Raw genomic sequence first — 14,474 nt, 5'->3', positions numbered from 1 at the left:
CTCATACACTGTGGTGTGGTACCCCCAGATTTGAGGCTTGTTTAAGAGAAGCACCAGTGTGGTTGTGTTGCTTTTTTGCATCTTGCTTACTAAGAAAAATATATCTCCTGTTTAACAGTTTAATGGTAAACATAGACATGTAGGAGGTGATGAAAGGAGGGCTGTGGAGAAATAATGTGTGGAAAAGGAGAGAGAATGGAAAGAGGATGAAGAATGGCTAATGTAAAATGCAGGGAATGTAGGAAATGAATGGGTAAGAAAGAGGAAAGGAAGAAGGAATATTTTAAATCCCATCCTTTCTCTCACATGCCTCCACCCTATAAACTTGCTCTCTTGCTACCTCAGGCCCATGCTTTTGTTGTGCAAACACCCAAATCACCCCATCCCAATTTCAAGTTATACACTGAAGCAGACTTAGCTGGAAATGAGCCATCGTCCTCTGAGAGTATAGTTTAATATTACTTGAAAAATCACTCCAGGCTTCCCCAAGTCACCTGAAGTGCCATGTGCCACCAGCTGCTGCAGTGTCTGGGATTCCCTGATCTGGTGTGGGATCAGCCTGCTGGCTTTGAGCTGCAATTGTGAGCGATGGTGGGTTTATCGAGCCAGAGGAGCGTTAATAGGAGTCTGTTCTTATGCAGCTTTGCTTTCTCTGGTAAGAGCCTTTGCACACTTGAAAACCACACGAGCATTTGTAGTCAGCCTGCGAACACAAAATACAGGTTGCTGAGAGAGTGGGTGTCTTGCTGGTGGCTTTTCTGTCCCAGGAAAATTGCGCTAGGCACCTCAAAGCCGTATCCATCGATTCCACAGGAGCAGACTGCCCAGCACGCCACGCTGTCATTGCTGCCATCAGCATTAATTGATCTTTGTGGAAGTCACTGCTTTAACTGGAAAGGAAAGATGTCGGGGAGAGTGAGAACAGCCTTGTGAGTTCTCATTTAGTCTGCCCAGTCTCCACTCTACATTCGTTGCTGGCTTGTAAAGGATTTGGAGGCAGAACTGGAGCAGTGTTTCAGGGAAATGTAGCATGCTTGCCCTCTTCACAAGTTATATCCCTAATACTGGACACCGTTTGAGGCAGAATATAGCACTAGGTGGACCTTTGGTCTGACAATCTTCAGGCAGTCTTATGGCTTTGGCACCTACTTAGTTTTAAATGAGCATGCACACTGGATTTGTAGGCGTGCAACTTAAACATGGATTTTGCACAGAAATACCCTTACACATCTTTGCCCTCTTCATCCAGAATTGTAAAAGGTTAGTGAGAGAGGCAGTGAGGTGTAGGGCAGGATGAAGGAATATCTGTAAAAGTCAGTGGTGTTCTGCGAGTGAAATATGAGATCGGCCTACTTAGTGCAAATGGCTCGTACTTGTGGCAAGGAAAAGATTATGGGTTTAGTAAAAAAAAAAATACTATTTTATGTTTCAACAAACTGGCAGAAATGGCAAGGCAACTTCAATTAAAAATGCAAACCTACAGGCACATACTGAAAAGCAAGAATAAGGTAACAGAAAGGATGTGATTGCTGGTTAGAGTGCTTTTCATTAATGTACGATCCTGTTCTTCTAGAAGTATTGCAGATCCTTGGATAGAACCTTTTGCAATCCCACAGTACTATTTACATTTTGTTAGCTACATTTTAATAAGTTCTGGTTTTTCATTGGAGTTGCTTAAATTTCTATGTTTATGAATTTTCCATGTTAGGACTAGTTTTCTTGGATGTTTTAAATAGAATTCTGTACTAGTCTGGAAATGTTCAGATGAAAGTACAGTTAGACAGTTTGCCCAATGACAACTGTTCAGCGGCATAATTTTACTCAGCTACACATGCCATATTTAATTGAATGAAACATTTCAAATAGACTTTGACAGCTTTCCAGCCCAGTATCTCCGAAGTTACTATTTAATGAAAATATGCCATCCTAGAAGTTACAGGGACTATAAAGAATTTAGTTTATGAAAAGCAGTACTGTGATGTTAGAAAAGAATGCATTAAAATATTATGTCTGCCACTTGTGATATACGTACTTTGTCGCTTCTGAAACATCTCCATGTTTTCTAGTGGCTCTTTTGAGCCATGATTTTATCATTCTGTGTTGCCTAAATCTGTAACTCCAATGCTGTGTTCTGCGTGCAAGATCAGAATGTTAAAAAAGAGAAACCCCTTAGATTATCATGTATGAGTTTTAGTGGCAGCATAACGATAGCCAGTATGCATTTCATAAGAAGCCACAATATTGTCATCCGAGGAACAGACCCATGGAATGGAAGCCAGAGGTTTCAGAGCCGTGTTAGTCTGTAGCCAAAGCCAGTTCAGAATACTGAGTTGTGTAAATTTGTGCCGTTTCATCCTGCGGTGTAGCAACACACATTACTTTTGATCTGTACCACAGATACAGAGGTGTAATAGTTGAGTGGTTGTTTCCAGCATAATGCTTTAACTTTTGGCACGTTGCTTCAGGGTTTCACAGCCATTTCTGTTATTTGGAGTTAAAAGTACTTAATGTAGCTCATGCAGTAAAGTATTTCTAAAGTGGACAGCCTGCATAGTTTGCCTAAATGTACAGAATTGTATTTTTCCATCAAAAATCAGTTACCCAGTAAGTGCTGTCATCTATCCGTAGCTGACAACAGTTTGTGCCTAGTGTTATTCTGGAGCCTTTACCGAAGGTGTTTGCTTTTCATGGCATACTGCCCAGCTGAACCGATAACAGGATTTCTATTATTCCACTAGACAGGGTTGCTCAAGGAGGTAATGTAAAATATTCCTCGCAAGGAGCTCTCCTAGGACAATTCTGTGAGAGAAATGCTGCAAACTGTCAGATGCTGCTCTGGTAGATTGGAGTTGACCGGTGAAAAACATACTCAGTTCTTTGAGTTTGACATGGGCGGGATGGTGAGGAGCCAGTTTAGCTTTGGCTTTTGGTGTGTGCAAGATGAGCAGGTTTAGTTGAAGCTCACAGCACTGGTACCGTCCCCTCTGCTGCTGCAGAATTTTGCTATTTCCTCAAGCTCTCTTGCAAAGACAGTGAACCTTGCTGGTGTTCCCCATTTCCCAACACATGCGGTGTGAGTTGCTTCTTCCCTTAATGACTATCTGAGATGCAGGGTACCTGTTGTCTTGTTACCACTACCCTGAGGGTTTTGGCCAATCTTAAGCCATTTTAGGGAAAGAATTTGGTTTTACCTGTTTGCCTTGTTGGAAAGCAATGTTATTTATATTCTTCCAAGGGAGAACATGTCACTGCATGACTGGTTAGCAGTAGTCTCTTCAGTAACATTTTGGAATTAGAATTATATAATAAATGCTGCAGTTTTGGCAAATAAATGTTTGCCACAGACATTACAAGGAGCGATGGACACAGGGTGTGCATCAAGAGCCTGGACCAGCATGGGAGCCTGCCGACGTGCTTGATTTAATTTCAGTCTTTTTCTATTCAAGTTTGGGTAGGTGAGGTTTATGGTTTATTTTCCAAGCAGTCAGGAAACAATAAGCTCTCAATCACTCAGTGATTGCTGGCTAGGGAGGTGGTTTTCTCCCTAGGTTGTTCAGATTTGTTTGCTTAGGCTGCTCTTTGGTTTTCTATATGCTGCAGCCTCATGCGGTGACTCTTCTGAAGACGGAAGCGTGTGGGCTTTAAAAGCTGTGCTTGTCCCTCTTGTCTCCCTGTCCCCAGCACAGCAGAGAGCAGCTATCGATGTGTTCCAACACACTGTCCAGGGACAACTCAGAGCTTTTAATATTGTAGCGAGTGTTTATGAAAATTTCCTCTCTCAGTGCCAGATACTGTTCCGTTCCTGCAAGGGGATGGGAGCGGGGTGTTAACACGGACTCCAGTAGACTCAGGATTATATGAATTTCCGCATCAAAAGAACTGGCTAGGAGTACAGAGCCATATTTTTCAAATGTAGCGTATGATCAACTCAAATTGTCTATCTGCAGGCTATGTGAAATAGGCTGGAGGCTACTACCCTCGAGTTAATATTGAAACTTTGGATGCTTGGTTGGTTTCCTAGCTGTTATAGTTTTATTCTGCTCCCCTTTTACTCGGAATTGTTGTGCTAATTAGGCTCTGCGAATTTCAATCTCTCAGGTTCTTCAATTATGACATTGCAGTCCCTCTATGGCAGCACACTGGAGAGTGGCAGATAGGATATTATGAAGTGGAGACATTCAGTGGGAAAATGTCCAAAAGCATTTCAAATCACTTAAGATAATTAAACAAGGGGAAAGAAAGTGGCGTGTTTAAAGAATATGTGGTGGTTTTATGAATAGGATGATGTTAGACGCCTGTGCATGGGAAACTCATTACCCGTGCTTCACTCATTCGTTATATTGTAATGAGAAAGGAGAATTGAAAACCGCCTCTGTGAATATCGCCTTTGTGTGTATGAGGAGGTGCCTGCACTGAGACCACTGCTGCAGCAGCATCAGGCTTCACAGACTTGTTGGTTCCTACGGATACACCTGTGAAGAAATACAACAATTGAAGAAATAACAGCTAATGCCAGTATAAAGGTCAAAATGACCTGAATTGAGGTGCTTAAGAATTAATGGAGTGTGCTGGTGTCAGGAGGCTGAGGTTTAGATGACATTTTTGTAACTGCCTATATGTTTCACTCCTCACCTCCTCCATTTGTAGGCCAGGTTTGCAATGGAGAGCTGGCGGGCTTTTAATAACAACTTGTGACACAGAGTGAGGCAATACTTGAATGGGGGAGAAAACAGGCACTTTATCATTGGGAAGGAGGAGGAAGAGTAGCAGCTATCAGCAAAGGTCGATGTCTGCGCTGCAGGCGGCGTTGCTGAGATGGGAAGCACCGGAGTCGGGTCTGAGTCAGCCCTGCACTGCCAGGGGCTTGTTAGCGCCGGGGCTCCCGCAGAGCGAGGAGAGCAGCTGACTTTCATCGGTTAGGAGGACTTTTTTATGTTTTTCCTAAATCATCAGTTCTTGAACTACTGTAACTATACTGAGATGTGAGTCAAAACCAAAGGTAAGCAGAAAAGCAAACTTAAGAGTAGGAAAAGTGTATGCTCCTCTCTGAAGCTCAGTAGGTTCACAGCCACCTTCTCTGTATAATCTAAAACATCCCTGCGAAGCCTTCTAACCAAGGGTGCATTGCTGTGGTGTTGAACCCCAAAACAGAGATGGCCATGTATGGTCATATTTGAAACCAGATTTAAGGTGACAGTTAGGGGCTGCATTTTCAAACCTTTCCGCAGGGTGAGGAGTTGCAGAAACACAGATCATACATCTCAGTGCTGTCAGTCTTGCAGTTTAAATGTAGAATATCCAAGATTCATCCTTAGGCGTGTCAGGCTTCTGAATTGAAGTTGACGAAGCTCTAGTTCAGATCTGAGGCTGCTTTACACCTCCATGAGATTCAAAAGTAAACACAGCTGCTTTTAGAAATTGCTTATGGTGTTTCTATTTCGGGCATGGGATTTTAGCTAAGTGTCCGGTTCCTGCATCACTTTACCCCATCTTGAAGTGCTGGTTAATGCTTGATGGCAGTAGGCAAATGACACCATCCCTGGTTTGGGCTGTATGCCGCAGAGCCTCTGCCCAAGAGAAGAATCCCAGTTCCCTGCTCCTTCACAAGCACTGACAATTAGTCCTGGCAGAAGCAGGGATTTGTTATTGTAAATCCTTGAGTCTCTTCTGCCGGCCCTGATTCCTTGCTGAAGCAAAGGTCAAGTTTTATGCTCCATGTCATGCCAGAGCAAAGCAGAGTCCTTCTGAGATGTGTGAGAGCCACACACCACCCAGGATGTGGAAGAGACATGCACCAGACCGTGGTATTGTTTGGCTTTAAAGCAATGCTGTTGGATGTTTTCAGTCTCACAGAGCAACTTTAAAAGACTTGTAGATCCATTTTGATGGATAATAATGTTGCTGTCTTCCTCCTTGCATCTGTATTGCACGGTGATGACCTGGAACAGGGAGGGCAATCAAAGAAGTTTCATCCTAAGAGGCAGATTGGAAAACAAGCCCATGTGCTGTTAGTAAGAGATTTTCTCCTTAGGCTTTTGTCTGCTGGTTTCTCCTGGTTCACCAAGGGAAACCCTGCTGTCTGCTCCTTCTGTGACGATACTTAGATTTTTCCTGACTTATCATTTTTTTTATAGCCTGGTATGTTCTACTTGGCACATGGGTGATTAAGGGAGAATTTGGTAATAACCTGCACCTATCTAAATGATGCATGTACCAAGAAGGAAAAGCAATTGTTTCAGCAAGGTAAAGAAGTGAAACTAGGGAAGACTTAATATCAGGAAATGTATAATGACAGTAACATCTGTTGGAACACAGAGTAATCTCCCTCTGCAAGTGATGGGATCACTTCTGATATTTGAAGCTCCATGAGACAGAACCTAATTTGATGTAGAGCGTACTTGGCTTCCAGGGAGGCCATCTACATGATCCACTAGATTTTCTCCATGTCTGACTTCTGCAACTCCATCTTTCTGACTCTCCCTGGGTGATGAAATATCATTATAACCTTTCAAAATAATATATTGGAGCCTGGAGAGCAGAGAGTGATTTTTCTCATTTGCAAGTGAGAGGCACTGTGTTAAATTACCATTCCTGTCACTAAATGGATTGAGTAAAAAATCTGGTGTGTTTCATAGAAGACATTTTCCCCCTCCCCGAACAAACCACCTAAGACTTCACGTTGGACAAGGTGAGGCTTAGAAGTTTAAATAACGTTCATCATACTTCCCGAGGCTTAGGTTGGTGGAAGCTGCTTGACACCTGAAAATGTTTCGGCAGATGTGCCAGGTGAGCTTGCTGCTGATGTACAGAGGATGAAGGAGCCTCTGCTGCATCTGTCATAGATCGGGGGGATAAAACTTGTCCTTCTGGGCCATCAAAGCTTCTACTTGTTAATTTGGGTCTGGGAACTGAAAAAATCCATGATGTGGACAAGCATAGTGGCTGAGTACAAAACCAGTTGAACTGAAGAAATGTGCTTCTACATCTCTGGAGAATAAATGAGAAATGTGTGGCGTTGCTTCTACTGTTTTTTTCTCATCGTATCCAGCAGTTGATGCAGTTCTTGATAGCATTTGTTTTCTTTTCATGCAGTGCAAAAAACTGGTAATCATCTGGTACTGCTGAGTATTTGAAACTCCAGACATGGTGATGAATTGCACTATGATATATTAATGTTATTTTGATCCCTGCTCTTTCAGAATTACATTGATCCAATTAGGTTAAGTAGCTTGCCATCTAAATTCATTTACTTTCCTCTATTAATCTCCTTTACTGTGGGTCAGAAACAGAAATGTAAATCAATCCATTACATTGCATATCTTTGGAAGGCAGGGGGGTGGGTAATTAAATTACCTGATAGATACATATGTTGAATTCATTGTTTGGTATGTTAAACAATATTGCCCTAATTGGAAAGTGAAGGGGTGCACACTGAGTTGTGGAATTTGAATGCTTGTTACACTTAGTTTCCGTAACCTTTTACGAAAAGCCTTTACATGACTTGCTGTCCCTGGACACTGATGCTGCGTGCTCATTCGGCTACACAGCTTTTAAGATATTAGACATTTTGAAAGTGGAGATTACAGCTTCTTTGTGTGCCAGAAATGCTTGGACTCCCTGGTGATGTGTCTTGTTGAGGTCCCCAGGTTCTCCAGCCCTTTCCTCTGCCTTGTTCTCAAATCAGGATTGGTGCCACATGCAGCAGGAGAACAGATGTCTCAGGAATGAGGTCTTGGTTACTAAACCGAAGGAGTGTTAGTGCAGACTCCTGAAAAACTGTCTCATTTTCTTAAAAAGGTCCTTTAGTGGTGCATGAAATTTCCATGATTTGAAATCCTGCTTTGGCTTCTACATCAGGACATGCTTTTTACTTCATTAGATTAGTCCAACAGTGGGACTCCATCATCTTGGTGCTCTTGCCATTCTTTTACTGCTCACACTGGGAATTCTGATGTTCAGTTGGTATTTTCATCAGCAAACTTTCATCCTGATGAAACGTGCCCGACAGCCACACCAGGAATTTGTTTATCTGCGCTATTTCCTCGCTGTAGTAAGCAAAACTGATCATGAAAGACTCATATGAAAAAGAAGCCTTGATGTAAAGGAATGGGATCCAGTGGTTGGAAGCTGAACATTGACACAGTCACCCTAGACGCAAGTGCAGTGTTTTATATTGAACTTAATTAACTGTTAAAAACTTATCACACTTGTGGCAGCTGCTTCATCATGGGAGATCTAGACAATGGCTCTATGCAATAAGAAAATGGATCTGGTTGCATAACATTGTACCAGAAGATTAATTCAAGTCAGATGGCGTAGGTAATGCAGCAGGTCAGACTGCTCATCACAGCGCTCCCTTCTGGTGTTAAAATCTAGAAAGCCATGAAATATTTTCTAAATCTGTGCCTGAGGGTAGAACAGAAGCAAGAGGGTCACCTCTATCATCATTGCTGTCAAACACTGAGAAAATAGCAGAGAACAAAGCCAGTATATTGCTCTATCACTTTGCCTCTCTGCTACATGTGTTACTCTATCAGTGCCGGTGTTGTGTCCCATTAAATAAAAATCGATCTGCTATCCTGTATGAAATGCCATTTCCAAAATGTGCACAGCAGAACTCTGCTGGGTTCGACAGTGATGGGATCTTACCTTTTGCCTTTACAAAGGTAAAGAATGCCTGCTAACTGCAAGAGATAGCAGTGGTGTTATATAAATAATAATGATAATTAAGAAAGCAGCTGCTCTTTGTGATAATTGACACAGCAGGAAACACAGATACAGCATATTTTGTTTCAGGCAGGTCTGCCAGAGGCTGCAGGCACAAGGGGTGAGATGAACGTGGGTGTCAGGTGCCATCCGAGGAGTCCCTGTGGAGCCCATTGTTGAATGTACGGACATCTAAATCAAAGCGGGATGCTGGGTTAGGAAATCAAATCCTGCTCTAGGTGTGGTGCTTGGCCGAGACCGGAGCAGTTCCTCTGTAACACACCAAGTGCTGCCATATTATAACATTCGGTATCTGTTGATATGCTGATATTTACCACAAACTGAAAAATGTAGAATGATAATCTGTACTTGAATACTCATTGTGTTGGGTCTTTGCTATCTTCATCTTTTTACGATGCCATTTCCTTCTCTTTTTTTTTAATTTTCTTTTTTCTTTTTTCTTTTTTTTTTATTTTTTAAATTATTCCATTCAGTGTTGTTTTTCTTTTTCTTCTACTGTAAGATACAAGCTTTTCAAGATAGGTTTTATCTCTACGAAGTGTTTGTGTAGTTCCAGCACAACCAGGTCCTGATCCTGACTGAGTCATTGGATATTAACGCAATGCAAATAAATCAGCAATTAAAATCTTTGTTTTAACATTTATACAAAGTGCAAGAAAGGCATACTGAGACTGTGTACTAGTTCACACTAGTATATATGCAATTGTTTAGCATTAATCAGCTTTAAATAAAAGAAGGGGCCTGGTTTGTTCAAATGAACAAGGCAAGGGAGAACCACTTCTTTGAAGTGGAACAGAATATTGTGAAACTCTGTGGCAAAGATTTTTCAGTAGTCCAGACTCTCCAGTTTTCAGAAGGTGATGGTGGCACTTATCTTGGTTTCCTTAATATTGTGCTTTTGCATTTCACTGGAGTGTTTGTCCAAATGTGGATGTTTGTGGTGAGGTACTTAGGTTAGTGCCTGTGTTAGGACTAAATGTGAAGATGTTTTCTTCCTTCTGGCCTTCCTGCTCTTTAGATAAGGAGTTGAAAAACAGATCAATAACAAGACTTAAAAGAAAAGGTGATGTTCTGTGTTCCATAAGTTTACTGCAAAAAAGCAAAGTTTTCCTGGATGTCACACACATGCCCCTCTCTCCAGAGGCCAGAAGATGGTAACTGCAAGGCACAATTTTTTAGATCATTACTAAAGGCAGGAGGGGAAGTGTGGGGAGAATGAGAACAAAATGTCTCATCATGGTCATGGTCTTTTCACCGTCTCCTGCTACATAATTTCAAGTCATTGGATTTCCATTTGTGAATATCCTTTTCAGATGATCAGAATAAATCCAGTCCTGTAGGGTTTTTCCTTGAGTGTCAGTGGAAGAAGTTTGTTTCATTTGGGTGGTCACTTGATGATGAATACAACACATCCAGTAAAACAAGTCTCAGAGGGAAAAGATTTTCCTTTTTCACAAACCACCATTAATTAACAATAGTCCAAATGTCTAGAATTCAGATTTAACACAAAATGTGTTGAAAATTACATGGAAGATTCAATACTGAGATGTGCTGGCTCACAGTCCTCATTTGGAAGAAAAAGCAGGCTGGAAACTTGTAGTCTTTCCACAATTAACGAAGGAATTGTTCATGCACTGCAGCTTCAGCATTGGGAGTTACATTTTTCCTTATTTCACACACAGCCCTGGTGGTCGCTGTGTCATTAACGCTTGGCTTTGATCGCTGTCTCAAATAGAACCGCTAAAGGACAAAGTCAAGGTGATGTGGCCTTAATATGACATGTGCTGTGGTTTTTTTTTCAGAGGCCTGTTAGCCAGCGGCTTCACAGAAACACATTATTTGAAAGATGGCACTAACGTGGTGCTCACCCGCAATTACAAGGTAAGGTTGGCGTTTCGTGGGTAGATGATGCTGCGTCGTTAAAACCCAAAGTGTTCTCTGCCGGGATCTGAGCCAGGGGATGAAACAGCTCAATGTGTGATCTTTTTTTATTGTTGCCTTCAGTTACCTTTTTGACTACTGTGGTCCTACACATGAATCTTTAGAGAGAGACATTAAAAGAAAGCTGTGGGGTTTTAAGCAGGTGACTTTTAAAATCTGTAAGATTTATTCAGCTTCTTGGAAATATGCCCATTAAAATTTTATAATAAGCGCAGCCATTGTTGATGAGTTATGGAGGAAAGTCTCGGTTCAGGTAGGAAGAAAGCCCTAAATATCTGATTCCTATAGTGCAGAAACCCACATCAGGGATTGCGAAGGTTTGAGTGTCATTCCACATTGGGGAAACCAATGGGCTTTGGGAGACGGGCTTGCTTGATTGGATTTTGTTTTAAACCAGACCATAAGATTGTTGTGGATATACTTTATGTATATATGTGTATATTTGTGCGTGTGTCTGTCTAGATATATATACACATAAATATATGACTAATATGATCCATATTGAAATCAGTAGTTAAAATACTTTAAGGCAGTAATATTTTTGTCCTCTGACAGTATAAATGCCTTAATTAGGAGCAATGGAGCAAGCTATTTAATTACAAAATTTATCTTTTATCTGCTGAAGTCCTATAAAGTATTTGTTGTGTTACGTTACTTATTTATTGATGCTGTCAGAAGAGGCATCGTAGTGTTCCCATCCATAATGGGCATTGCTGGGATCAGTGAAAGGCTTCGTTTCTATGCATAACATCTTTCTTCTGCAACAGCATCTTCATTATAGCCCCAGAGCTCCCAGGTACAGCTATCATTTTGAAATGTTTAATGTCTGCATTTTTGCTGCTTGCTCCTGTCTTCTTCAAAATCAGCTTACTAGAAGGTAGTCATTTGTTTTAGAGAGGCTGTATAGATTCCTCAAGGAAGTGAAAGGAAAGAAAGGAAGCACAGAACTGACAGATTAACCTACATTAACATGAATATGTGTCCAGCTAATGGTAGCCAGGTGTTTCCTTACCAAGAAAAAGTGTGTAGTTGAAACCAAATCCAGATTCCCATTGAAAAGTTGCTTAGTCAACTTCTGCTTGGGAGTCGGAGCCAGTGAGGGTTGTGGAGCTGTCGGTGGGGAGTTTCTCTAGCGCCCAAGTCGGTGTCCAGGTTCTTTTTCTGATTTACAGCACTTGACAAAATGGCAGTTGTCAGAAGCTGGTATTTATTCAATGATCTCAAGTACGGGTAGAGTACTCTTTTAAGTCTGACAAATCAGCCATGATGATTATTTGTTTTTAGGGGATCATCCATTTTATATACTAGTTTATAGGGATAAAAAGATTCAATAGGTGGGAAAAAAAATCCTGCAGTTCAGTGGAGTTACTGAGCTAGAAATCAATTTTCTACCAGTCCAGTTGCAGGCCACGGTCTGGTAAGTTTGCATTTTTTGGCATCATATAGCATGTGGACCTCAGAGAAATTGTGAAATGGGCCACAACAAGGAGCTCAAAGTTAATAAAATGACAAGTTGTACGTGGAGAGTGAAAGAAGATCAGGACATTTGCCATAATTCACCTTTGATAAAGACAACCAGAGTGGAGCAGCAGCCTGGGTGGGATGAGATATCAGCTGCCCTCCCTGTTTCAGTGGGGACTCTGCTTAACACTAGTGTTGCTCAACCCCCAAAATTGGCTTCTTAAGAGCTCTGAACTGCACCTCTACCTCATTCTTTAAGTGATGAGAATAAAGCTGCTTTATTTTTTATTTCAGACTGTTTCAGGGTCACTGTATGAGAGTCAGTGCTGAGATGGGGGGCATTTTTTCTTCTGTCTTATCAACTAGACACATATAACTGATAATCTTAAAATACGATGAAATAGTACGCTCACCCTGAAAGCTTTGATGTGTGTTGTGACTGAAGCAATCATCCCCAGAAAGCTCAGTGTATGTCCTTCCTCCTTTCTGTTGAGGCTGTATCCTTGCTAATGTATGAGTATGGATGACAGAAATACCCAAGAGTAAAACATCACTACCCCATTTCTGTCATTTCTTTCTTCAAGAAAAGCTATTGAGATTTGTATTTAGAACATCAGAAGTTGCTGTTCTGTGTTCAGTTACTCATGTTGGAAACACAAATGCCCTAAACAAATGTTTCCCATGGTACCACCTTATTTGCAGAAAATTAATATCTGAATTATTCTGTGTTGCTCAGCGTTTTTATGGCTATTGCTTACTTTAAGAAAATCAAGGTGGTCTTTAGAAGCCTGCTAAGTGAGGCTTTGTAAGTGAAAGCCATGCTGCCCCAAACCTGAAAATGTTAATTAATGCAGCTAGATGGATATGAATGAACCGAGTGATAAAAAGGCCCAGTGAGATGACTCTGAGGTTAAAGCCTGAGCAATAATTTCCCTTCGCACTACTACGATAGGAACCTCTAACAGCAGTGTTTCCAGTTTCAGGGTGGCTTCAAAGGAGCCATGAGAAAAGAAATGCTGGACGTGACACAATCATTGCTTTCCAGCCAGTCACATAATTGGAATGTAATATAACCTTTAGTCAACAATAAAATTAACCTTGATTCCAGACAGATACGTGTGTGCGCTGAGAATGTATCTCTGTTGTGGGTGGCTTTTCCAAGCAGTGGATTATTAAGGAAATACAATAACCCAGCCACAAAATGAAATTGGATTGTTGCCTCTCAAAAAAGAAGACCCTCTTATTATTGGTTGTTCTTAATAACATACAGCTCAGTTGGGTAATTCAATAGAAGGTTTCCTTTCCAACCTGTTTCCCTTCCCCTTCATTTGGTCTGTGATTTTTTTCAAACTATAGGGTTGGGATTGGGTTTTTTATACATCTCGTTAATATATAGCTATAATTTCTCCTATAGACATACATAGATGTAAATGACCTTAAATAAAAATATCTGTTTATGGAGAGTAGTAAAATGTGTCAGTTGATTTGTTCATTTAATTTTGTAAAATATCCTAAATGCTAGCTTCAAATAAAATAACACAGAAAACGGTGGTCAGTCATGCAGTTTAACACCGTTGAGCCTCTTTAAAAAATACACAAAACAAAACAAAAATGCTCCAGCACTTCGGGGTTTAAAAAACACCCAAGTTTCCCACTCAGGAACTATTTGCACTGTTAAATACGGGCCAGGAAAGGTGCTCTCAGTGTGGTTCTGAATGCCGTAGCCTGAAATTGATCATCACTTTGAAATAAAGGGGATGGAAAACCATGAGAAAACTGGAGAGCAAAGAGCATTTGTGACTATTGAAACGTTTTCTGTTTTTCGCCATCAGGATCACTGTTATTACCACGGCGCCGTGCGAGGGTTCCCCGGCTCCTCGGTCAGTCTCAGTACCTGCTCTGGACTCAGGTGAGCCAAGAGTGCAGTAACACGTGAGCTCCTAAAGGAACCATTCTGGTATCTGTTGAATTGTTGTTTTACTTTATAATGAATGTACTGATACCTGGTTTTGAAATGTTGATGCAATCTCTAGAAGCATTTTCCCTCTTCGAAAAAAAAGAAAATGCAGTTTTGGGGTTTTCCATGATGTTATTTCTGTCTTGCTGCCCATCTTTGTCTATACCCTTCCGTGGCAGCGTGGTGCTTGGCACATTTTTGGGCTGGCAGTGCCCGGTGACCCTCCAGTCCTGCTTTGCAGCTGTGGACTCATGCGCTGTCCTGCGGCCTCTTTATTAGGAGAGTTTGCTTTGTGGCTGTGGAGCTCAATAATTATGTTCATGGCAGGTATGATGTTCAGCATTCAGGTTTTAGCTACTTGTTAACAGAAGAGTAGCAGATTCACATT

General features: G+C 41.3%; 1 protein-coding gene across 1 annotated transcript in view; it reads left to right on the top strand.

The window, feature by feature from the left end:
• The window catches only part of ADAM12 (ADAM metallopeptidase domain 12), a gene marked incomplete at its 3' end in the record, with an annotated part of 169,097 nt that overhangs the window by 88,542 nt on the left and 66,081 nt on the right, over window positions 1–14,474 (top strand). The window contains exons 4-5 of the mRNA XM_080348278.1: window positions 10,530–10,608; window positions 13,962–14,038. Coding sequence (XP_080204404.1) covers window positions 10,530–10,608; window positions 13,962–14,038 — 156 coding nt within the window. The remainder of the gene's footprint in view (window positions 1–10,529; window positions 10,609–13,961; window positions 14,039–14,474) is intronic.

This window comes from Nesoenas mayeri (genome assembly GCF_963082525.1).
Source record: "Nesoenas mayeri genome assembly, chromosome: 7".
In the NCBI taxonomy this organism is placed as follows: domain Eukaryota; kingdom Metazoa; phylum Chordata; class Aves; order Columbiformes; family Columbidae; genus Nesoenas; species Nesoenas mayeri.
Note: the sequence above shows the minus strand (reverse complement) of the source record. Positions and strands in the feature narration are given on the sequence as shown.